At 44.5% G+C, this 26532-nt stretch overlaps 1 protein-coding gene across 2 annotated transcripts in view; it reads right to left on the bottom strand.

The window, feature by feature from the left end:
- The window catches only part of LOC132406318 (adhesion G protein-coupled receptor E2-like), a 68203-nt gene that overhangs the window by 3768 nt on the left and 37903 nt on the right, over window positions 1-26532 (bottom strand). For both annotated transcript variants that reach the window (XM_059991820.1, XM_059991822.1), the window contains exons 5-15: window positions 26042-26109; window positions 22504-22678; window positions 20266-20370; window positions 18753-18928; window positions 16811-16975; window positions 14608-14811; window positions 13512-13732; window positions 12825-12891; window positions 11993-12072; window positions 10858-11026; window positions 2053-2145 (exon numbers count right to left, since the gene is read on the bottom strand). In XM_059991820.1, the coding sequence (XP_059847803.1) occupies window positions 2053-2145; window positions 10858-11026; window positions 11993-12072; window positions 12825-12891; window positions 13512-13732; window positions 14608-14811; window positions 16811-16975; window positions 18753-18928; window positions 20266-20370; window positions 22504-22678; window positions 26042-26109 (1523 nt within the window). The remainder of the gene's footprint in view (window positions 1-2052; window positions 2146-10857; window positions 11027-11992; window positions 12073-12824; window positions 12892-13511; window positions 13733-14607; window positions 14812-16810; window positions 16976-18752; window positions 18929-20265; window positions 20371-22503; window positions 22679-26041; window positions 26110-26532) is intronic.

Here is a 26532-nt window from a genome sequence, read left to right as displayed (position 1 = left end):
ATACCATGGGTGCTTATCTTGTTAAGCAGCCTCACGTGTGGCACCATGTCAAAGGCTTTTTGAACATCCAAGTAAACAAGATGCACACAAAATGCTGGTGGAACACAGCAGGCCAGGCAGCATTTTGTGTGTGTTGTTGATGCACCATCAATAACTCTCGGAGACGGGAGGCAAATGATTGGCTTTTATTAGTTGCAAGAGACCACGATTAGTAGCAAGAGACCACCACACAGCATCCTGGAGACTGAGAGAGGAGCAGTGCCTCCAACCGCCTTTATACAGGGGTCTGTGGGAGGAGCCACAGGAGCAGGCAGCAGAGGGGCGTGTCCAGACAGGTATATGTAGCTCACCACAGTTGTTGTTTGAATTTCCAGCATCTGCAGATTTCCTCGTGTTTGCTAAACAAGATCCACTATCCTTTGTTGTTCCTGTCTATTATTTCTTCAAAGAATTCCAACAGATTTGTCAGGCAAGGTTTCTCTTTAAGGGAACCATGCTGAATTTGGCCTTCTTTATATTATGTGCTTCCAGGTACCCTGAAACCTCATCCAGAATAATAGTTTACAATATTTTCCCATCCACTGAAGTTAGTCTAAGTGGCCTATAATTTCCTTTCTGCCTCTTTCCCTTCTTAAAGAGTGGAGTGACATTTTCCAGTCCCCCGCAACCATTTTAGAATCTCGTGATTCTTGAAGGATCCTCACCAATGTCTTCACAATCTCTATAGCTAGCACTTTCAGAAACCTAGACTGTAATTCATTTAGTCTGGGTGATTTATTTACCATTAGAACTTTCAGCTTCCCAAACATCATCTGCCTAGTAATAACAACTTCACTCATTTCTGCCCTCCCTGATACTCTCAAATTTCTGGCCTACTGCTAGTGTCTTCCACAGTGCTTATTAAATTCACCCAACAGTTCTTTGTCTCTCATTACCTGTTGTCCAATGTCATTTTCCAGCAGTTTGATATACACTTCCATCTCTTTTCTCGAAACTTTTTACATATCTAAAAAAAACTTTTTGTATCCTGTTTTACATGATTGGCTATCTTACCTTCATATTTTATCTTTTCTCTTCTTATATGGCTTTTTCGATGCCTTCTGTTGGTTTTTAAAAGCTTCCCAATCCTCTAACTTCCCATTAATATTTGCTATTTATGTGCCCTCTCTTTTGCTTTTATGCCTTTTTTTTTACTTCCCTTGTGAGCCACATTTGTATCATCCTCCCTTTAGAATACCTCTGCTTTCTTGGGACGTATCTGTACTGCACCTACTGAATTGCATCCAGAAACTTCAACTGTTGCTGTTCTGTCATCATTTCTGCTTGTGTCCCCTTCCAATTAAATTTGGCTAGCTCTGCTCTCATGTCTGTGTAATTTCCTTTACTCCGCTGTATTGCTAATACATCTGACTTTATCTTCTCTCTCAAAAACTGCAAGGTGAGTTCTATCATATTATGATCCCCTAAAGTGTTCCTTTACCTTCATCAAGTCTGGTTCATTACACACCAAAATTAAAACTGCTGTTATATGGCGACATATGTACTTTTCATAATAAGTTCACTTTGAATTTTGATATTGGAGGATTACTGTGGGATGGATGTTGACCTTGGTCATGATTTACTTCCTGAGCCAAAAGAAGGCACTTCAGCTTGTTCAACTACCCTTAGCCCAACATCATAGGCTAAAGGGCCTGCATTGTGCTATAGTGTTCTATGTTCTTCATTGTACTGTGTCCTCACTGTTGAGTTTATATTTGTATACAGCCTGTGAGCCATGGTGACTGGTTTCATGTGAAGTCTGACTGAGGAATAAAGCAACAAGCAATGCTGTGATCCTGACTAACCTTGTGTGGGCAGTGTGTGATTGTGATGAAGGACTTATTTTTAGAGAGGCTGCTATCTCACTGCCAAGCCAGGTGTTTAATTCCATCCTGTTACTGGCTTGATTACATGAAAGGGTTGGACAAATCTGTTGGATTGTAGGGAATGTATACTGGTGTAATACATGGACTGGCATTGCAGGGATGCGGCGAGGAGTTAAGAAGTTTTTACCTGATTTGAGCTGGAGAAGGTGGTGGAGACTGGAGACCATATAAACGGCCTACTGAAGCATTTTTTGAATTTACTCTGATAGAAGTCCCTCACCTGTGAAAGTCAAAGACAAACAATGTTTGCAGTTTAAACAAAATTTGGCTATCAAGCCCAGGCAAGACCCCGGTGCGAGTACTGCATACACACAGACTGAACGGCATAGACTTTGAATCCAAATGTCAAAAAGGGAGTAGATTTTGTAAATTATCAGCTTGGTAATTATAGGGATATTTCAATTGTTTAACAGGCCTCATAGACTTGATCAAGATTTCTGAGGAGGTGACAAAGGAGCTTGAGGAGGGTAAGGTCATACAAACTTGGGTTGTTCTCCCTGGAGTGTCAGAGGCTAAGGGGAGACAAGTCAGTGCTACTGGGTCTCTGGCACTGAGTCTGGCTCTATGGCTCAGAATGGAAGTTGGGGGGGATGTGGAAGTGGAGTGCAGTTGTGATAGGGGATTCCATAATAGACAGCAAATTCTGTGGACATGAAAGAAACACTCCCAGGTACTAGGTCAAAGAAGTCTCAGATCGGGTCCACAGCACTCTAAAGGGGGAAAGTGAAGCAGTGGCCGCTATGGTAGCATAGCGGTCAGCACGACGCTATTACAGCTTGGGGTATCAGAGTTCACTGTTGAATTCTGGCATCCTCTGAAAGAAAATTTGTACATTCTTTCTGTGTGCATGTGGGCTTCCTCCGGGTACTCTGGTTTCCTCTCACAGTCCAAAGATGCACCGGTTGGTAGGTTAATTGGTTATTGTAAATTGTCCTGTGATTAGGTTAGGGTTAAATTGGTTGGTTTATTCGGTGGCGTGGCTCGAAAGCTCAGAAGTGTTTGTTCTGTGCTGCATCACCAAATAAATAAGTAATAAAAAGAGAGCAGCTGGAAGTCATGGTAGGAAAACATAGATAAGAAAAGGCAGGAACTCCTGAAGAGAGAACTTAGGGAATTAGGCAGAAAGCTGAAAAGCAGGACCTCCAGGGTAGTAATCTCCGAATATCAGCCTGTGCCATGTGCCAGTGAGGGTAAGGATAGAATGATTTGGGAGATGATTGTGTAGCTGAGGAACTGCTGCAGGGGCTAGGGTTCAGAATCAGAATCAGATTCAGGTTTAATATCATCGGCATATGTTGCGAAAATTGTTGTCTTTGTGGCGGCTGGGCAATGCAACACATAATCATAGAAAAAACATGAATTACAGTAAATATATATATTTAATGTTCACAGGTTCAATGTCCATTGGATGGCAGAGGGGAAGAAGCCATTCCTGACTTATTAAATGCATGCCTTCAAGATTCTTATAGGAAAGATATCAACAAAATAGAGAGAGTACAGAGAAGATTTACTAGAATGTTACCTGGGTTTCAGCACCTAAGTTACAGAGAAAGGTTGAACAAGTTAGGTCTTTATTCTTTGGAGCGTAGAAGGTTGAGGGGGGACTTGATAGAGGTATTTAAAATTATGAGGGGGAAAGGCTTTTTCCATTGAGAGTAGGGGAGATTCAAACAAGAGGACATGAGTTGAGAGTTGGGGGCAAATATTTAGGGATAACATGAGGGGGAATTTCTTTAGAGAATGGTAGCTGTGTGGAACGAGCTTCGAGTAGAAGTGGTAGAGGCAGGTTTAGTATTGTCATTTAAAGTAAAATTGGTTAAGTATATGGACAGGAAAGGAATGGAGGGTTATGGGCTGAGTGCAGGTCGGTGGGACTAGGTGAGAGTAAGCGTTGGGCATGGACTAGAAGGGCTGAGATGGCCTATTTCCGTGCTGTAATTGTTATATGGTTATATGGTTCTGTACCTCCTTCCTGAAGGTAGCAATGAAACAAGGCATCTCCTGGGTGATGGGGGTCCTTAATGATGGATGCCACTTTTTTGAGGCATTGCTCCTTGATGTCCTGGACACTGTGGCGCCTAGTACCCATGGTGGAGCTGACTAAGTTAACATCTCTCTGCAGCTTGTTTTGTCCTGTGCAGTAGTTTCCCCCCACCCCTCACCCCATTCTAGATGTTGATACAACCAGTTAGAATGCTCTTCATGGTACATCTGCAGAAATTCCTCAGTGTCTTTGGTGATATACCAAATCTAATGAAACAATACCACTGTCATGCCTTCTTTGTAGTTGCAACAATATGTTCCAGGATATATCCTCAGGGATATTGACATCCAGGAATTTGAAGATGCTCACTCTTTCCATTACCTACCCCTCTATGAGGACAGGTGCGCGTTTCCTCATTTTTACCCTTTCTGAAGTCCACCATCAGTTCCTTGGTCTTACTGACATTTAGAGTAAATTTGTTGCTGTGACACCACTCAACTAGCTGATATATCTCACTCCTGTATGCCCTCTCGTCACCATCTGAAATTCTGCCAACAATTGTTGTATCATCAGCAAATTTATAGATGTCATTTGAGCTGTGCCTAGCCACACAGTCATGGGTGTAGAGAGAGTAGAGCAGTGAGCTAAGCACACATCCTTGAGGTGTGCCTGTGTCGATTGTCAGTGATGTGGAGACGTTAGTTCTGATCTGCGCAGATTGTGGTCTGTTGGGTAGGAAGCCGCAGAGGGAGGTACAGAGGGAGAAAAGTTCTGGATCTTTTTGATCAGAACTGTAGGAATGATTGTGTTAAACACTGAGTCGTAGTCAATAAACATAGGTACTTGTATTGTCGAGGTGATCTAAAGCCGCATGAAGAGCCAATGAGATTGCACCGGCCATCAACTTATTGTGGTGATAGGCATAATGCGCTGGGTTCAGGTCCTTGCTGAGACAGGAGTTAATTGTAGCCATAACCAACCTCTCAGAGCACTTCATCATCATAGATGTGAGTGCTATTGCACAATAGTTGTTGAGGCAGCTCACTCTACTCTTCTCGGGCACGGGCATGATTGTTGTCCTTTTGAAGCAGGTGGGAACTTCTGATTAGTAATGAGAGATTGAAAATGTCTTAGAACGCTCTTGCCTGTTGGTTGGCACGGGTTTTCAGAGCCCTATCAGATACTACAATGGGGCCTGTCACTTTGTAAGGGTTTACTTTCTTGAAAGACAGCCTAATGTCAGCCTCTGAAACAGAGGTCACAGGATTACTGGGTGCTGCAGGGATCCTCATAGCTGTAGTTTTATTCTCTTTCAAAGTGAGCATAAAAGGCATTCAGCTCATCTGGGAATGAAGCATTACTGCCATTCATGAAGTTAGCTTTCACTTTGTAGGAAGTAATGGCCTGCAAATCCTGTCAAGGTTGACATGCATCTGATTTCGCCTCCAACCTCATTCAATTTGTTCCTTTGCTCTTGAGATGGCCCTTTTCAAGTCATACCTGTTTTCTTGTACAGACCTGGGTCGCTAGACTTGAATGCCCTCAGCAGGCTATGAATCTGGATCATCCATAGCTTTTGATCTGGGCGTGTACAGTATGTTCTTGTACGCACACACTGATCCACACAGGTGTTAATGAAGTCAGTGACAGCTGTGGCATACTCGTTCAGAGTCGAAGATGCATCCCAGAAGACAGTCCAATCCACTGACTCAAAGCAATCCTGTAAGTGCTCCTACACCTCCCTTGTCCACGCCTTCTTGGTTCTCAGCACTTTCTTTTGAACTTACAGTCCTTTATCATCTTTGGACTATTTTTACTGTGCCCATGGTCTGTTTTTTTTTTTATCAATTATGCTATTGTTTGCATTGTTGTAACTATATGTTGTAATTATGTGTTTTTGTGCAGGTCTTGTAGCTTTAGTTTTTGGTCTTGTTTGTCTGGTAGATTTGGAGCTCCTTTCCAGGGAACGCGCTAAGATGGTAGCACAATATTAATATGCAGCAGCCTCTCCGGACTCTGGATTGGGGATTGCCAAATGTATTGTGGATTTTCTGGTGTAGTCTGTTTTGTCATATGCTTTTGTGATATCATTCTGGAGGAACGTTGTCTCATTTTTTAACTGAATTGTGTTTGTGGTTTCTAAATGACAATGAATCTGAATCTGAATCTGATACTGCAGTCTTCAGTCTCTGCCTATACTCAGGAGTGGAAGTACAGCCAGGTGATCAGACTAACTGAAGTGTGAGTGTGGGATAGCACAGTAAGTGTTCTTGATGGTGGTATAACAGTGGTCCAATGTGTTGGGTCCTCTGGTACCTCAAGTGATTTGTGGGTAATAATTATTTAGCGACTTTTTCCAGTTAAAATCCACCAAAATGATAGGGAAGGCATCAGGATGTGCGATTTAAAGCCTGCTTATTACGTCGTTCATTTTGTCAAGAGACTGTTTTACACTGGCCTGAGGTGGGAATTCAGATTCTGAATCTGAAAGTAGTGTACAGAATAAAGTAGATGATCTAGTATGATGTGGGTCAAAAAAGATCATAATAACTGACACAAAATGCTGGAGGAACTCAGCAGGCTTGGCAGCATCTATGAAAAAAGTACAGTCGACATTTTGGGCTGAGACTGTTTGACAGTACTGGAGAAAAAAAGATGAGTAGTGGATTGAAAAGGTGGAGGAGGGGAGAGAGATAAACAAGGTGATAGGTGAAACCAGGAGGGGGAGGGATGAAGTAAAGTACTGGGAAGTTGATAGGTGAAAGAGATACAGGTCTGGAGAAGGGGGGAGTCTGATAGGAAGGAACAAAAAGCTATAAAAGAAAGAAAAGGGACAAGTGCTACAGCTGTCTGTACACTTCCTCCCTCACTACCATTCAGGGTCCCAAATAGTCCTTACAGGTGAGTTGACAGTGCACCTGTCAGTCTGTTGGGGTCATATATTGCGTTTGGTGCTCTCGGTGTGGCCTCTTGTATATTAGTGAGACCTGACATAGATTGGGAGACCATTTTGCAGAGCCTATGCTCTGACTGCAAGAAGCGGGATCTCCCAATGGCACCTATTTTAATTCCACTTCCCATTCCCATTCCCATATGTCAATCCCTGGCCTCCCCTACTGTCACGATGAGGCTACACTCAGGTTGGAGGAACAACACCTTATATTCTGTCTGGGTAGCCTCCAACCTGATGGCATGAATATCAATTTCTCGAACTTCTGGTAATGCCCCTCCTTTACCATTCCCCATCCCTTCTTTCCTCTCTCATCTTATCTCCTTACTTGCCCATCACCTCCCTCTGGTGTTCCTCCCACTTTTCTTTCTTCCATGGCCTTCTCGCCTATTGGACTTCCCTTTCTCTAGCCCTGTATCTCTTTCACCTATCAACTTTCCAGCTCTTTACTTCATCCTTCCCCCTCCCGGTTTCACCTATCACCTTGTGCTTCTCTCTCCCCTCTCCCAGCTTTTAAATCCACTCCTCATCTTTTTTTCTCCAGTCCTGCTGAAGGGTCTCAGCCCGAAACATCAGCTGTACTTTTTCCATTGATGCTGCTTGGCCTGCTGAGTTCCTCCAGCACTTTGTGTGTGTTGAAAGATCATAGTTGGGAACTTAACATCCAAGGATACACATTGTATTGAAAGGACAAGCAGGTAGTCTGAGGGGGTGGGGTGGATCTATTAGTAGATAATGAAATCAAATCCTTAGAAAGAGGTGACACAGGATAAGAAGATGTAGAATCCTTGTGGGTAGATTTAAGAAGCTACAATGGTAAAAATATCCTAATGGGAGTTACAGTAGCCAGTAACATTAGCCAGCATACAAATTATAATGGGAGATACAAAGGGAATGTAAAAAGAGTAATGCTACAATTGCCGTGGAACTTTTCGATATGTAGGTAGATTAGGTTCGTGCTGAATCCCAAGAGAAGGAATTTCTAGAATGCCTCCAAGATGGCTTTTTAGAGCAGCTTGTAGTAGAGCCAACTAGGGAAAATGCAATTCTGGATTAGGTGTTGTGTAATGAAACAGATTTAATTAGGTAGTTTAAAGTAAAGGAACCCTTAAGATCAAGATGTGATAGAACATTAGCATTACAGTGGAGTAAATGGAATGAGAAAGGAGCTGGTCAAAGATGACTGGAAAGGGTAACTCGCAGGGATGGTGGAAGAGCAGCGATGGTTGGAGTAACTGCGGATCACAAGGGAAATCAAAGACTGCATGAAAAGAAAGAGCAGATAATATAGCAAAACTTCATGGAAGGTCAGAGGGTTGTGGAGCTTTAAAAACCAACAGAAGGCAACTAAAAATGCCATAAAGGAGAAAAAAGATTAAAAATGACACTAGAGAGGTAGTAAGGGGCAAGAAATTACAGATAAAGTTAATACTAATTTTGTCTCAGTTTTCACTGTGGAAGACACTAAAAGTTTGCCAGAAATGTGACAGTGTCAGGGGCCAGAAGTGAGTGTAGTTGCCATTATTAATGACAGGATCGTTGGGAAGCTGAAAGGTCAGAACATAAGTAAGTCATCTGGATGAGATGGTCTACACCACAAGGATCTGAAAGAGGTAGCTTAAGTGATTGTGGAGGCATAATTAATGATCTTTCAAGGATCACTAGTTTCTGGAATGGTTCTAGACGACTGGAAAATTGCAAATGTCACTCCACTCTTTAAGGAGATAGGGTGGTAGAAGAAAGGAAATTATACGCCAGTTATCCTGACTTCAGTGGTTGGGAGGATGTTATAGTCCATTAATGATGAGGTTTCAGAGTACTTGGAGGCACATGATAAAATGGGCCAAAGTCAGCAAAGTTTTATTAAGGGAAAATCTTGGCTGACATATCTGTTAGAGTTCTTTGAGGTAGTAACAAGCAGGATAGACAAAGGAGAGTCAGTGGATGATGTTTTCTTGGATTTTCATAAAGCCTTTGACAAGGTACTGCCTATGAGGCTGCTTCACAAGACATGGTATTTAGGAAAATAAGCTAGCATGGATAGAGGATTGGCTGACTGGCAAGAGGCATAGCGTGGGAATAATTCTGGTTGGATGCTAGTGACTAGTGGTGTTTGTAGGGGTTGGAATTGGGACTGGTTCTTTTCATGTAACACTGTATGTCTGTGATTTGGATGATGGAATTGATGGCTTTGTGGCTGTTCGTGAATGATACGAAGAAGAATGCACTTTGGCATTAGGAATAAAATGTCACGGTGCGGTCTGTGAAGTCCGCATTCTGGTTCACAGTCTGGTCCGTGGATTCTGTACTTCGGTTATTCCTTTTTCCCTTTGTTCCATTGGGCGTCTTGATTGAGGCAGCTGATCCTCGTTTCGGCTTGCAACATAAATAGTTCAGGGGTCCAGCCATTCCTTTGCTGGACTGTCCCCGTCAGAATCCCACACCAAGAAGCTTGGCATCAGAAACCCACACCAAGAAGCTCATTACAAGAAACACGTGACCCCAGCCAGTGCAGTAAGTCTGGACCATTATCGGACCTACTGAGTATCATGGACTCTTGGTTGGCCCTGTGTCCTGTGTCCAAGGAGGTTGAGCCAGCCCTGTGTCCAAGAAGGGTCCAAGTCTAGTCATGTCTGAGTCTGAGCTTAAGCCCGAGTTCCTGGTCAAGTCAAGCCTGCGTTCTAAGTCAAGAGCCAAGTCAAGACCCAGGTACTTAGTCCCTGCCAAGACCTGAGTTCTCAGTCAAGTCCAAGTCCCAACTCCTAGTCCAGGTTTTCTGGTTTGTTATTCTATGTTCACGTCCCAGGTTGAGACGTTGTTCTCGCTTCTTGGCTTCCCTAGTATTCTTAATAAACATAGTCTTATTCAGACTACTATAGTGAATGTGTCTTGCATTTGGGTCTGCTCCCAATGCCCCCTTGCGACATAAAGGGGTGGACTATTTTCTAAATGGGGAGAAAATATAAAATTCTGAGGTGCAAAGGGACTTGTGAGCCCTCATGCAGAATTCTCTAAGGTTAACTTACAGATTGAGTCGGTGGTGAGGAAGGCAAATGCAATGTTAGCAGTTATTTTGAGAGGGCTCGAATATAAAAGCAAGGATGTAGTGTTAAGGCTTTATAAGGCATTCTTCAGACCACACTTGGAATATTTTGAGCAATTTTGGGCCCCTTATCTATGAAAAGATGTGTTGTCATTTGGGAGGGTCCAGAGGAGGTTCACTAGAACGATTCAGCGAATGAAATGGTTAATGTATAAGGAGTGTTTGATGGCTCTAGGACTGTAATAACTGGAGTTTAGAAGAATGAGGGAGGATCACAACGAAACCTATTGAATATTGAAAGATAGAGTGAAGTAGAGAGGATGTTTCTTATAGTGGCGAGTCTAGAATCTAAGGCCTCAGCCTCAGAATAGAGGGATGTCTATTTAGAACAGAGATGAGGAGTAATTTCTTTGGCCAGAGTGTAATGTCCATGTAAAACTCATTGCCACCAGATGGCTGTGTCATTGGGTATATTTAAAGTGGAGGTTGATAAGTACTTGATTAGTCAGGGTGACAATTGTGGGAGATGGGAGGAGAATAGGGTTGAGAGGGTTAATAAATTAGCCATGATTGAATAGCAGAATAGACTTGATAGGCCAATTGACCTAATTCTGCACCTATATCTTATGGCCTTATGGTCAAGCCCTTCGACCCAGATTCTACAGAAAATCTGCCGATGATAGCTATGTGTCTACAACTCCATGGTTACCTCAAGCCTCAAGAGGAGAGGTGTATGTGAAATACTGGGGGATGCAGGGTTGTTGGGGAAGAATGGACCTAGACCAGAAAGACCAGTTCAGCAGGTGGATCTGAGGGATCCGAATCAGGAGCAATCTTCCAATGACAACCTCCTTTTGAGACAATTCTGCACCTTAGGAGAGGAGCCAATCACTGAAGGTTCCTCACAGTTTGAATACAACAACGTGAGAGTTAAATGAAGAAATTAAGACCAAACCTTCTTGCGCATCAGACAGTGCATGATGTAGATGAACATCCCCTGGAAACTGTTTAAGATGGTGAAGATGTACATCATTGGAACAGTTGCATTTTGGATGAAGAACCCTCCAGATATCCAGGTACAGCCCAGGATCACCAACTGACCAATTGCAGTCAGCGTAAACACTCTGTGAATGAATAGAGATTTATTGAATTATTTCCCATCTGTAATGAAGTTAATCCGAAGTGAAGTGTTGACGGACTGGTGAGTGCTCAAGTTACACTGCGATTGTCAGCCCGACAGTTATTCCAGGATTCTGGCTGACTTCTGGAGCTGTGGGGTGGGGCTTACTTCAGCTATTTGTAAGCTGGTGTGATGCACACCTACCCACAATCGCATCACTGACCTGCACGAGACTTCACTGCGTGTGGCATGCTCTCCTCTGAAGCCTCACACTTGGAGATACACAAGGGAAGGCCATGATTTAGAGGCATCAAAGAAGATGGCCATCTCAATGTTGGCAACAGATCACCTTATGTATGCAGACGCTTCTGCATGCTCACCCATGCACAAATACACGCAGTAACACACACACAAGCGGTCACATAGTCATTTCTGCACACTCACCCATGCTTGCACACATACATTCACTCACACTCATGTGCATAGTTACACCCTCACACTGATGCTTGCGTGCACACACACACACGTTCATACAATCGCTCCCCCAAACTAACTCTTGCACCTGAGCATGCATGCATACACACACAGAGTGAGGAGATGTGTTTATACAGAGCATGGATAACAGATATAACACTTGTTTCTGTGGAGATACAGGAGCAGGGGGTAAATAAAGGCCAGGGAGTGTGCCCCTGCTCCTCTCCAGCTCAGTATTATCTTCAGCTGAGAGGTCAGGAGGACCAGTCTGGCTTATCTGACAGTACAGCTGTTCCTTGCACAGATGAATCTGAACTGCACACACAGATAATGATGGATACAGTATGGACCTGAAGGATTGGTAGCAGCCAACCCTGCAAACCAAGCCTCTGTTACAATGGGGATTGTCACTGGGAGCAAGACCCTGGAAGTTTCAGTTTGTGGAAAACCGAGCAGAAGGGGGTGAAATCAGCTGGATGGGATCCGGATAACTCACCTGTTCTTGTTCAGATGAATCTGGTCAGGGATCACGCGCGATAACTTCATCAATGTTTTGAAAAGGATGTAAAAGTTAACCTGCAATTAAAGTGAAAACTAAATTGTAATCTGAGATACCCCAAAGCAGCGGCTTAAATCACCCTCGGTCTCCATCTGGCTCTGTGGGGTGACCCACTCACCAGACCACAGACCACTATTGGTCTTTACTGGGAGGGGTGACCCTCGCCACTGGCTTGATATTGTCACCTCCTCTCCCACTGAATGGTGGTGGAGTTGGTTTTTTAGCTGCTAGGCTCCTGTTCATTCTACATTCTCCTTCTGTGTCAGTGTGGCCTATCAGTACTGGGTGGGTGGCCAGTGAGGGGATGTAATACCCTGCCCTCCCACGTCCTGCTCCAGCTACTGGTCAATGCAGCCCCACCTCCCTCCCCACCCACCACCCTTGGACTCCCCTGCCTCCTACCATCCTCCATCTCCCTCATCACCCACCACCCACCTACTACCAAGCACTCTCCCTCCCCAATCAAAACCCTCCCACCAACCCCACTCCCCCCCCGATCTACCACCCTCCTTCACCTCCCACCAATCTCACTCCACACATCACCCTCCCCTCTCATTGACTACTGTCCACCCCCTTTTTTAACTCCATTTCACCTGCTCTCTCTCGGCATCTTCTCTCCCGCCCTTCACTAATTCACTCCCTCCTCCTATTTGCCCCCTCCAGCTCCATCCAGCTAACCTACCACTCCTACACCCCTGCCCTCTGTCAAGGATCACCAGGTGCCCTCTGGCTGAGGGTACTGGGAATCGCAAGCTCTGATCAAACTTACGATGCAGATAAAGATGGCGGGCACAAAGAAGCTACAGGTGAAGTAATGCTTTGGTGAGAGCCAGCACCTGGAATTGAAGATTCAGACGGTTATTACATCAGGCACTCCCATCGCGACCTCTGTCGTCCCCTCCTTGAGTGTGTCCTGGCTGAGACTGGAATGGTCAGTGAAATACTGGACAGGTACTGACCGAGGTGGGCAGGTCCAGACTTCCATGTGGACAACATCCATGCAATGAAGAGCCAACACCCCATGAGGCAGGCGATGAACCATGTAACTACAAGACCATATGACATAGGAGCAGACTTAGGCTAATCGGTCCATCAAGTCTGCTCCATTGTTCAATCACAGCTGAAATTTTTCCCTCTTTACCCATTCTCCCCATAATCTTTCACACCCTTACTAATTAAGAACCAGCTTTAAATATACCCAATGACTTGGTTTCCACAACTGTCTGGATATCCTTCCGTTCTGAAGTTGTGCTCTCCATAGGAAACACCTCGTCCACTCTATCTCGGCCTTTCAAGATTTCTATGAGATTCCTCCCACCCCCCACATTTTTCTAAACTCCACTGGGTACAGGCCCACAGCCACAAAATGTTCCTCATAGGTTATGTGATGGAGAGCAGCAACAGCGGTAATGACAGAGCCAAAGAATGTTCACAAGAGTTAGTAGAACAAACTCACGCTGTTGGGGTGCCGTATCCTTTGTGGTTGGCCGCTGCAGAAATGGCCACGATCATAAATGGAAGTCCATAGCCAGCCCAGTGCATGTATCTCGCCAGGGGAGTCTTGGTCTGAAAGACCACTTGCACCAGCAGATAGAGCTGCACACCTTCCAAGAGCATCCAGATGAATACGGCCAGGAAGAGGTAGTGGAGCACCACAGCAACAAGTCCACACAAGATCTGGAGAATAGTTACTGTCAGTGCACCAGTGAACTGCAGCTTCATACCAGTACCATGCCCTTCACAAGTCGGGGCATCCCAAAACCTCACACAGCCAGCAAAGCATTTTTGTACATAGTTATTACTCTACTGTAAGAACGCAACAGTTAAACTACACACAAGAAGGACCACAAGGCTTTCATAAGGCTGAGGTATTGCTGATCATGGATGGGGACAACTCCATTGGTGTTGAACTTGCTCTGTCTGGGGATAGATAGAATTTTCATGAACTCTCCCGATGGAAAGTGGTCAGTGTGACACAACATCTCTCTCTTGGTCTGGCACTGGACTTTAGTTGGGAACTGGCCAAAATTATGGCTGAGCCTGACATTTGGCAGCTGATGGCTTTTGATGTTGTGGAGATGCAGCTGCTTTTGTCACTCCAAAGGTGACTGGGGACCACACAGAATGACCAGGTCTTAGGGCACTCTGACCAAATGCAATGTGCTAGAGTCAGTTGTGGAGTCATAGGTTCCTACAGCACAGAGACAGACTCTTCAGCCCATCTGATTCGTAGGGATATGGCTCGATAAAAAATAGCTCCTTTTAAGAGTGTGGCTGGTGTGTGTGTGCACCCAGCACTCTCTGTGTGAAAGTTTGCCACTAAGCTCCCCTTTGAGCAATGGACACACATGCTGCTTCTGGAGACCTCAGTGACAATCAGGCATTGGAGAGTGTGGTATTAGTGTCATCATGGACCGTGCTTTAGAAGTAGAGGTGATCCCAAAGCCATCACTAGAACACTTTGTGTGTTATAGCTGGGGATAATTTCCTGGAATTTCACTCATTATACTGGGTGCCTTTAGTGTGCTGACATATTGGATAAACCTCCTTACCTTGTTGCTTGTTTGTGAAATTCCCACAAGGAAGATGAAATCAGCCATGACCAAGGAGAGGCAGAGGTGCCGGTGGATGGCACACCGTGTGTCCTTCAGGGATTGACAAGTATAAAATGTAATGATTGCCAGAAACAGACACAGTAATGAGATGCTTAACCCAATGTACGTGATGAGTTCCACCTCAAAAACCTCAGGAAGATCCTGTAGGGACAAACAGGTTAAGTGACCTCGGGTCATTTAACAATCACATTCAGATGTTTTGCCTGACAACACAAGTACTGGTAGGAAAATACTTAAACCATATCAATTAACAGGGTCTTGGCTGTCTCTACCTTCTTCATGTCTTTTTACGACCTTGAAGCTGCCTTTAAAAAGGAATCTGGTGTGTTGGTCTTCATAAGTTGGGGGATTGAGTTCAAGAGCCATGAGGTAATGTTGCACCTCTATAAAACCCCAGTTAGACCACATTTGGAATATTATGTTCAGTTCTGTTTGCCTTATTCTAAGAAGGATGTGGAAGCTTTAGAGAGGGTGTAAGGAAGAACTTACCAGGATGTTGCCTGAGGAGCATGTCCTATGAGGATAGGATGAGTGAGCCAGAGCTTTTCCTTTGGAGCAAAGGAGGGTGAAAGGTGACAATAGAGGTGTACAAAATATTAAGTGGCATAGATCAAGTGGATAGCCAGAGGCTTATTCCTAGGGTGGAAATTACAAATAAGTGAGGGCTTAAGGTGATTGGAGGGAAGTACAGCAGGGATATCAGAGGTAGGTTTTCTACATAGAAAGTTGTGGGTGAATGGAATGCACGTCCAGGGATGGTGATACATTAAGAATGTATCTACCTCTACATTAACATATAAATTAAGACAGGCACATGGATGAAAGACAATTGGAGTCTATTTGGGAGGGAAGAGTTATATTGATCTTAGATTTGGTTAAAAGGTAGGTAAATTATTGTGGGCTGAAGGGCCTATACTGTTCTATATTCTAAGTCCAAAGGTCCTGGAAGTCACTCAAAGGAGCAGGACTGGAACAGTTGATGTAAATAACCCCTGATTCATTCTTCTTAAACGAAGAAATTGTTTCTCAGTCTGGTGGCTGACTCCTAACAGTCACACTGCTGTGGCCTTTGATGCTATCAGGTAAAACAGGTTTTTGAATCTGGTTCACATTGTCTGTGGAATGAACCCACCCAAAAGGAATTCATGGACATTAAACTTCACTTCCTGACAGCTTATGAATATCTGACTGGATCTTTATCTATTTGAACCAGGTGAGTTCTCTCTCAGGTACAGGACAATTAGAACGATAGAACATTACAGCACAGAAACAGGCCTTTCGGCCCTTCTGGGCTGTGCCGAACCCTTTTAGTGCCATCTCCCACTGACCTGCACCTGGGCCATCTCATCCATATACCTGTCCAAGTTTTTCTTAAATGTCAAAGTGAGCCCACATTCACCACTTCATCTGGCAGCTCATTCCACACTCCCTCCACTCTCTGCGTGAAGAAGCCCCACCTAAAGTTCCCTTTAAACTTTTCCCCCTTCACCCTTAACCCATGACCTCTGTTTTTTTTATCCTGGCCTCAGTGGAAAAAGCCTGCTTGCATTCACTCTATCTATACCCATCATAATTTTATACACCTCTATCAAATCACCCCTCATTCACCTACGCTCCAAGGAATAAAGTCCTAACCTATTCAACCTTTCTCTGCAACTCAGTTTCTCAAGTCCCGGCAACATCCTTGTAACCCTTCTCTGCACTCTTTCAACCTGATTTGATCAAACTGGTTGTATTCCAGTCCTACAGATGATACACCACTGAGTGACGGGACTGATCTAAGGTTGGGACAGGAGACATGCCTGATCTCACTGCTATTGTCAAGGAAACAATGAACCATTATGTGACCATTTGAACTTTATTTGACCATTTCTGTTTTATTTTCTCACTCACACTCTTTCCCCTCTCTGCTCTCACTCCACAGTCACTGAGCATCGTCTTGTGTTCCCACATCATCAATGCTCGCTGCTTGTACATCAAATGACCATCACCAGTGTTGCTGCCTGTAACTCCATGACCATCACCGACACTGCCTGCACCTCCACCGACCGACACTGTTGTTCTCTACCTGACCACCACCAGTGCTCCCTGCTTGTGCCTCCACTGATCAGCTCTGCTGGCTGAGGTCCCACATTCCTACCTTTAGAGCCATTAGGACAGCAAAGCTGGATAGGTGATGGGCTTTGCAGACGGTATGTGTGTTGTTGTATTCCACCAGCTCACAGCCCTCAGGAGACCAGAAGTTTTTTGATGATGAAGTGGGATCCCAGTAGACACAGGTTATTATAAAATCATCCTTGTTTTCCTGTAGGAAGTGAAGTAAACCCATTAACAATGATTCCCATTATTTGGTATCCCGTGAGGACTTGGTGGTGTTTTTTTAAACTTTATATTTTTTTTACTTTATTAGACAAACACATAGCTACAAACAAGCATCGGCTATCGGTCCACAATTCACTGTGCCTAAATTAACAATACCAGTGGTGGAAGAGAGTAGGAGCAAGAGAAAGAAGAAATAAAAAGCACATACCTACAATTACATATATACACAAACATACACATGATCTACACACTTTACATCACCCCTCAATGTAGATTTACATCAATTTTAAATAAAATCACAGTCCTCAGTTAATCAACTCAACCCACGTTTTTCCAGGTCCTTGTATGGGCCCTTCACTGTGCTGGGTACACTATAACAGAGTTCCATCTTTCCAAGTGGGAATCCATTTTCAGCTGTAAACTTCCAGTGATATTTTCCATACAGTTCAGTTCTTTCAGTCTCTGTATCCATTGTTCCAAAGCAGGTAGGTGAGATTTAAGCCAATTAACAGTTATCATTTTATGGGCAATCAGAATCAAAACTCTTAACATATATAGTTTATTCTTCTCTATTGCAGATTGCAGGAGGTTGCCTAAAATTAAATGACTAGGTTCAAAGGGTATATTTATGTCTAAAATCCTTCTTATTTCCTCAGTGACCTTGTACCAAAATTCCTTTAATTTGGGACAGTCCCAGAATATATGTGCAAAATCTCCCACTAGGCCACATCCTCTCCAGCAAAGTCTGCTGTTTTTTTCTGCGTATAATGATATTACAAACAGGGTTTTAAAGTACCTCATACTTATTTTACAAGCAAATTCCCTCCAATTAGGAGTATTCAAGCATTTATGTCATGACTCCCAAGACCTCTCCCACTCGTCCTTTTCTACTATGGTGCTTGCCTCCAATTCCCACTTATGTTTAACATCTAACGTGTTATCCATTGTATCCAGGTGTATTTTTTTACATATACAAGATACAATTTTCTGGGATTGTGACCTACCCATGATGATCTCTATCCAAGATTTTTCCAAGTTATATGGCTGTATTTTAAGATTGTTCCATTCTTTGTGTGATGTAAGGTCATGTCTAATTTGGAGGAATCTATAAAAGTCATTGTTTTTATCCTGAGTAAAATATCCCATCAAGTCTGCCGATCTTGTGTCCCAAATGAGCATGTACTCATTTCCCATTTCCCTTGGATTCCAAGGGGTCTGTCAGGTGAATTCCCAGAAGCTTCCTCAACTGGATAGGGAGGTGGTCCAGAGAAAGGAGCCTGCAATTTGGTACTGAGATTGAGAGGCAGGATCTGTGGATGGAAATGAGCAGTCAATGTTTTGGGCTGAGACCCTTCATTTGGGCACTGAGTTGACTGTCCATTTTGCTCCACAGATGCTGCCTGACCTGCTGAGTTCCTCCAGCATTTTGTGTGCGTTGGGAGGTCAGGAGTTCATTCTATTGTCCCACCTTCCTTAATGTGGCACTCTTTGGCAGGTAGTGTTGCCAGGCTGCCAGTAGTGGGATTGGGTGTCCACAGTGTGTGTGCAGGGAAAGCTGATCTCACCCACGCCCTGACAGGAAGCCAGCCTCGTCATACTGGATCCTTTGAGCAGAAGCCACTTTGAGCTGCGTGAACCAGTCCACATCATTTGGACGAACTCTCACCAAATTACTCCCTGCTGGAGAAAGCTCTCTGTCCCTACTTGCTGCTGCCTGCTGCAGGGCATGAAGCAGAAGGACTGGATGGATATGCACTAACCTCATTGTGGGGAAAGGTGAAGATGAGGGGCTGGATGAGGGAACTGTTCTTCCTGTTGCCAATCACAATGGTTACCACCATGGAGCTCAGCTTCAATCCAGGACCAGTCTCATTATTGTTGCTCAGAAATGCAAACAGGTCCTTGTGGACAATCAGACCAGCAGTAGGCACCCTTCCTGGAGGGTGGGGGGGTGGGGAGAAAAAAAAGGAGGGAGAGGGAGAGGGAGAGGGGGAGGGGGAGGGGGAGGGGGAGGGGGAGGGGGAGGGGGAGGGGGAGGGGGAGGGGGAGGGGGAGGGGGAGGGGGGAGGGGGGAGGGGGGAGGGGGAGGGGGAGGGGGAGGGGGAGGGGGAGGGGGGAGGGGGAGGGGGAGGGGGAGGGGGAGGGGAGGGGAGGGGAGGGGGAGAGGGAGAGGGAGAGGGAGAGGGAGAGGGAGGGGGAGAGGGAGGGGGAGAGGGAGGGGGAGAGGGAGGGGGAGAGGGAGGGGGAGAGAGAGAGAGAGAGAGAGAGAGAGAGAGAATTAGCCCAGACCTTACCTCAGCAAGTTCTGTTTAGTCCCTTCACTCCCACAAAGTGGGACAGCAGATTGTCACTTCCTGCACTGTCCCAGATGCACCTGAACACCAGTACTTCATGGCTGGAGTCACGCACAGAAAGAATGGAGGTGATAGAGCAGATATCAATCCCTTCTCCCCCCCACCCCAAGACACAATTTAGCAGTTTTGAGGTCACTTTCATTTAGAGAGTCACACACCACAGACAGTCTCTTCAGCCCATCAAGCTCATGCTGACCAACACATACTTGCTACTTGTCCTACTATTTCTCCTTTATATTCCTGAACTGTTTAATTCCCAAAGTGCCAGGGTGAGATTTGAACCCCAGTCTCCAAGTCCTATCCGAGTCTCTGGGCTTTAGTGTTGGAGTTTAACTGCTTTGGGCTGAGATCCCAGGGTCTTCTGACCACTCATGACCTTTGAGCTTAGCAGAGGGGGTTCCATCAGCCAACCATAGTAGGTGTTGCTGGCTTCTGGCTGAAATTGGGAGAGTTTCACTGTGGTCAATGGAAATAAAAGGAAGCAAAATTTAGTTTGGGATTTGGGGATGGGGACTGGCAGGGAATATCACCAGCATTTGTCTCCAATTACTTGGGCAGCTGGCAGTGATGAATCAGAGTTCCGTGCACTGGTCAATCAGAGGTCCCCACACTGGTCATTTAGAGGACCCCACACTGGTCAATCAGAGGTCCGTACACTGGGTGAACTAGAGGGATTGTATGCTGCCTGGTCTCCTACATGTAAAGGGAAAGCTTGCAGGGCAGAACCAGGGGGTTTTGCTCAGAGGTTCCAGAGCCTTCTGCCCACTAGTCTGGGGCAAGGGTATTTCCACAAAATCCTTCATAAATTACACAAAGAGCCCAGCATAAATCTCTATCTAAATGAGTTTGTTTTCACAACTGGAAGAGCCCCCTGATAATCTACAAGTTACCCACTGAAACTGTTAGTGTTGCACTTTACCAGGGGTCACTTCCTTCAGAATGGCTGGGTCCACATCAACGGTGTGTCCCAATACCGATATCGTCAATGGATCAGAGGCATTTGTTTGTCGCTTTATTCCAATTTCTACAAAATGAAGATTTGGTAAGTTAATAAACTTTAACTTTATTATTCTGCAATATTAAGTGCTTAGTTAATAAAGTTCTTCTTTCTTTCTCAAGTTGTCATTTACATCAGAGTTCCTGCCATGGTGCCACTGTGACCACCAACAGTTTTAGCTCAGAGTATGTCCTTGTGAGCCTAGGGTGTCAGTCTTGGGGACACAACCTCCCTGCTCACAGTCATGGAAACAAGTAAATGGGACAGAAAAACTGTAAATGTTGCAAGTCTGAGATAAAACAGGGATTTCAGTTTGGCTTGTTCACCAGATCAGGTAGCTTCTCTCGAGACAGGAACAGAATAATGTTTCTGGGTGATGGCCAACTCTCAGACCATCAAGCTGAAGGGTTATGCCTTTGTTGGGTGAACAGTGCAAATGTGTGTCTTAAACATTTTTCTTCTGATTGCAAGACCATGTTGGATATTGAAAATACAAAATACTGCAAGTCTGCTTTGTTGGCAGGAGAGCTGTATGGCCTGAGGTTGCTTGGCTAGTCCCTCAAGCTGTTACAGTTACCAATGGCAGAAGACACTGGAGACAGTGTGGGAGAAAACAGCAGCAAATGAGTTGGAATCTGTGCCAAGTTGGGGGCTGGCTCTCCTATCGGTGCTGCTCTCCAGTGTTTGCTCTGTGGGAGACAAGCAGGATTGCTTTCATCTGTGGATGACCCAGCACGGGACAAGCTGGATTACCTTTATCTGTGGTCTACCCACTATGAGATGAGGAACTGCAATGTGTTTGTACTTGCAGAAACATGGCTCCAGAATAACATCCCTTGCACCATCAATATTCAGGCCATGTCATTCAGGAACTGTGCTAATATTATTTTTGTGTCTGTATGTGCTATTGTAATTATATGTGTTTTGTGTGACTCTCCGTATTGTGTTTTGCATCTGCACTCCTAAAATCACTGTTTAGTTTAGCTGTATACATGTGTATAGTTGAATGACAATTAAATTTGAACTTGAACTTGATGTGCAGTCTTGGTCTCCTTCCTTGAGGAAGGGTATTAGTGCAATGTCAGTGCATATGTACTGAGTATACAGTAGCTGGATGGGGTGATTGATTTCTGAGGAAGGATCAGACACAGCAGCTTTGTATCCCCTGGAGATTAGGAGTGAGAGGGTTACAGGAAGCCCCCCTTCACATTCACATCCTCACTTCATTCCACACCTTCAGCCAGCTTGGGACTTACTTTTGGTCCCTTCTGCTCAATCACTGATACAGGTCATGAATATCGAAGGCAATGTGTAGACTTCAAATTAGTGTGAAGTGTGAAACAAGAGATCTGTTTACATCTCTGTTCAGTCTTCTGTCCATCTTACAGAGAGGGGTATAATTCGACTGTTGTTGGAGACTGGACTCATTAGCTTATGGGAGATACCACTACCTGTCATGATGAAGCCACTCTCAAGTTGATGGTCACCTCATATTCTGTCTGGGTAGCCTCCAACCTGAAGGTACAAACATCAATTTCTCTAATTTCTGGTTATTTCTCCCTCCTTTTCCTTCTTTCTTTTTCCATTTCACATTCTGGCTCCCCATTTACTCTTCTCTTTTCTTCACCTGTCTTTCTTTTTTTCTCTGGTTCTCCCCCTCCTTCCCTTCATCTTTCCTCTTCCATCAGATTACTTCTTCTTCAGACCTTCAACTCTTCCAGTAATCATCCCCCAGCTTCTCACTTCATCCCCCACCCCAGTCATCCACCTTCTCCCTCACCTGGTCTCAACTTTCATCTGCCAGCTTGTGTTCCTTCCCCTCCCCCCACTTTCTTATTCTGACTTCTGTCTCCTTCATTTCCAGTCCTGATAAAGGGTCTCGGCCCAAAATGCCAACTGTTTATTCCCTTCCATAGATGCTGCCTGACCTGCTGAGTTCCTTCAGCATTTTGTGTGTGTGGCTGTTATTGCGAGTGTTTTGGATTACTGATACCTGATGGAGAAGTGAGTGAGATTCCTGTACATCCAGTCACAGAGCCCAGTGGAGCCAAGTACATTGAGTGAGATCACTGGCCAGTGAGATTGTTTGGGCCTGGTGACGGAGTTCAGGCTCATGTCACTTGTACAGACAGTGGGATTTGTGATTCATTAACACTTTACCAAATGCTTCCATTGACTGATGCTCTTCATGCTGATTTGATGGAGCTTCAACCAAAGACCTCATCATGCTTTCCGTCTTGTCCAGGAGCTGGAATACATTCCTGAGCTGGGCTGGTCGACTTCTGACTGTGGACACGCTCAGGTAGAAAGTCTGTATTTCACACGCACTAATGCACTGTAACCAGATTGAGGAAACAAGTGGTTGTTTTAAGCTTCCTGACTCCACTGGCATCTGTCACTCAATAAAATGTCAAATGTCCCCAGTGCACTGAGTTGAGTGTCATCATGGACTATTACAAATGTGGTGACTGAGCTTTCTCATCAACACTCCCACGTTTGGACTTCCCAAACCAACACGTCAGTAGTTCCCCGGGGAAGAAGTTTCTCACACAACTACACAATGCCCAAAATGACTGAACTAGTTTTGAAGAGCGACTCTTCCTGGATTCCTGCCCAAGCCCAAAATCAGCAAACCAGATTGTCTGATCATTTTCACATCTTAGATTGTGGGGTCACACTGTGCATAAACTGTGTGCCTATGAACTCTGCCTTACAACTTTTCAGATGGTCCTTTGTAAATGTTTCATAATTGTTCCTTAATCAATCTTTCTAATTCAAAACATTGAATTTTTAGGTAATCTTCAAAAAGGAAGTTTTTAAGATGCACTTGTTATTAAACCGGAGGCATTGTTCCAATCCAAATCTCATAAAACCCAGAGGGGATTTGGAATAGATCTCCTACAACACTAGAGAGTTAAGATTCAAGATTCAAGGTTGTTTAATGTAATTTCTAGTATACAAGTGTAAAGGAGAACAAAATAATTGTTACTCAGAATCTGATGCAGCACAAAAAATACAATAAGACAAAGAACAGAACATTAATAACAAAACAACTTATATACATAGATTGATTGTAAATCCATAAAGTGACGCTAGGCACAGAAGTGTCTGTACCTAATGTGACTGACAGGAAATAATAAAATAGTGGTAACAGTCTGGGACATCACGTTATAAATCATGTTTAACAAGCCTGATAGAATTCTTTGAGGAGGAGACCCGGCATATAGATAAGGGTAGTATAGTGGATGTGATCTACATGGATTTTAGTAAGGCATTTGACAAGGTACCACACGGTAGGCTCATTCAGAAAGTCAGAAAGCATGGGATCCAGGGAAGTTTGGCCAGGTGGATTCAGAATTGGCGCCTGCAGAAAGCAGAGGGATGTGGTGGAGGGAGAACATTTGGATTGTAGGGTTGTGATTAGTGGTGTCCCACAAGGATCTGTTCTGGGACCTCTACTTTTCGTGATTTTTATTAACGACCTGGATGTGGGGGTAGAAGGCTAGTTTGGCAAGTTTGCAGACGACACAAAAGTTGGTGGTGTTGTGGATAGTGTTGAGGATTGTTGAAGATTGCAGGAAGACATTGATAGGATGCAGAAGTGGGTTGAGAAGTGGCAGATGGAGTTCAACCCAGAGAAGTGTGAGGTGGTACACTTTGGAAGGACAAATTCCAAGGCAGAGTACAAAGTAAATGGCAGGATACTTGGGAGTGTGGAGGAGCAGAGGGATCTGGGGGTACATGTCCACAGATTCCTGAAAGTTGCCTCACAGGTAGATAGGGTAGTTAAGAAAGTTTATGGAGTGTTAGCTTTCATAAGTCAAGGGATAGAGTTTAAGAGACGCGGGGTAATGGTGCAGCTCTATAAAACTCTGGTTAGGCCGCACTTGGAGTATTGTGTCCAGTTTTGGTCGCCTCAGTATAGGAAGGATGTGGAAACTTTTGAAAGGGTACAGAGATTTACCAGGATGCTGCATGGTTAAAAGAGTATGCATTATGATCAGAGATTAAGGGAGCTAGGGCTTTACTCTCTGGAGAGAAGGAGGATGAGAGGAGACATGATAGAGGTATACAAGATAAATAGATAGAGTGGACAGCCAGCGCCTCTTCCCCAGGGCACCACTGCTCAATACAAGAGGACATGGCTTTAAGGTAAGGGGAGGGAAGTTCAAGGGGGATATTAGAGGAAGGATTTTCAGTCAGAGAGTGGTTGGTGCGTGGAATGCACTGCCTGAGTCTGTGGTGGAGGCAGATACACTAGTGAAATTTAAGAGACTACTAGATATAGGTATACGGAGGAATTTAAAGTGAGGGGTTATATGGGAGGCAGGGTTTAAGGGTCGGCACAACATTGTGGGCCGAAGGGCCTGTACTGTACTGTGCTGTACTATTCTATGTTCTATGTTCTATGTAGATGTACAGAGCATTGGTTAGATTTCACTTGAAGCATTGTGTTCAGATCTGGTTACCAGACTACAGGAGGGATGTGGTAACAATAGACAGAGTTTAGAAGAGGTTCACCAGAATGTGGCCTGGGATGGAGGGCTGTGGTTGTGAGAGATTGGAGAGGCTGGGTTTGATCTCACTGGAATGTAGAGGGCTGAAGGGAGACTTTGTTGAGGTTTATAAAGTTATGACAGGCATAGATATACAGGATCGTTTTCTCAGGGAGGTCTTAGAAGCGGAGGCACAGATTTAGAATGACAGGGAAGACATTGAATGTGGACCTGAGGGGTAAATGTTTCACTTAGAAGGTAGTGAATATGTGGAATGAAATGCCAGTAGAGGTACTGGAGGCAATAGACTGTAATTATGTTTAGAAGGCATTTAGTCAGGAGCTTGGATAGAAACTGTGCAGATAGATACAGGAGCAATCCAAGTAAATGGGATTAGTGTAGAGAGGGAGGAGTTGCTCGGGCAAAGGGGACATTTTTCTAAACATAAGAGATTATGCAGATACTAATAACCTGGAGCAACAGTCACAAAATATTGGAAGAACTCAGCAGGTCAGGCGCATCTTCAGAGGGAAATAAACAATTGATGCTTTCGGTCAAGATGTGGCGATGGGGTTGGATGCTGTAGGGACAAACAATGATGTCGCAGCCTCTGAGTCCACCTTCATCCTCTCCTCTTCTCACCTGCTTCCATATGCTTTTCCTCAGACCACCTATATCCTAATGTCCACTGTTACATCCTTCACCATCCCCTCCTCCCACCTAGTTCTATCTGCCCCTCATCAGTCCACCTATCTCCTACTGGCTCCAGTCTATCCTTCACCCTCCCCTACTCCCACCTGATTCCATCTGCCTCTCCTCAGTCCACCCATCTTCTACTGGCTACAGTTACATCCTTCACCCTCCCCTCTTAACACCAGACATCTCCCCTCTTCACTCTCAGCCCTGATGCAGGGTCTTGACATTGACAATTCCTCTCACCCTCAGATGCTGCTCAAACCATTGTGTTCCTCCAGTAAGTTGTGATTTGCTATAGATTTCAGTATTGACAGTCTACAGTGTCTCCAAACATTGTCCAGATGTGCTGGTACACCCTACTGGTATTTGTGGTATCTTGCTGTGTACAAACTTTAACTGTGGCTGATGTGACTACAGTTCCAAAATCTTCAAAGCATTCAAACATCTGGAAATTATTTTAGCGACCATAAAATGCAATTTCTTTGTTTATTGCCTGTGACACTTACCACTTGGTCAGATTCTGTGGAATTTTTATCAATTCTTGTCCGGTTCATAAAGCAGGATTGTTCACAATCTGTGATGAGCAAGTCACCAGTTAATGTCGCAAGTTGGGCCCCAGCAATTTCCATAATACATTCCACCAGCAGTGATATTCTCAACCATTCATTGTTACAGGTTCACTAAGTGAAGATTGGACTTTCTGTAATGAATTTCCTGGGACTGATCCATCTCTGTTCTTCCGTTAACAGCATTGGGCACAGTTCGTACATGTTAATCATGAGGCAGCTGACAGGCACGTCAATAAACTCTAGTCACAGTGTACAACATTTAGAATGAGAAAACAGAAAGGTAGACAACAGGGAAGCAATGTCCTGGAGGCTGATGCAGTCCTCATCTACTTGAACTGCAATCAATGTGCACAGCTGGGTGGATGTCACTGAGGATTCATGTGGGTGGAGATTGGTGTGGAAGGGGATTACTGTGGGTGAGGATTGGT

Source organism: Hypanus sabinus, chromosome 16 (genome assembly GCF_030144855.1).
Source record: "Hypanus sabinus isolate sHypSab1 chromosome 16, sHypSab1.hap1, whole genome shotgun sequence".
Lineage (NCBI taxonomy): Eukaryota > Metazoa > Chordata > Chondrichthyes > Myliobatiformes > Dasyatidae > Hypanus > Hypanus sabinus.
Note: the sequence above shows the minus strand (reverse complement) of the source record. Positions and strands in the feature narration are given on the sequence as shown.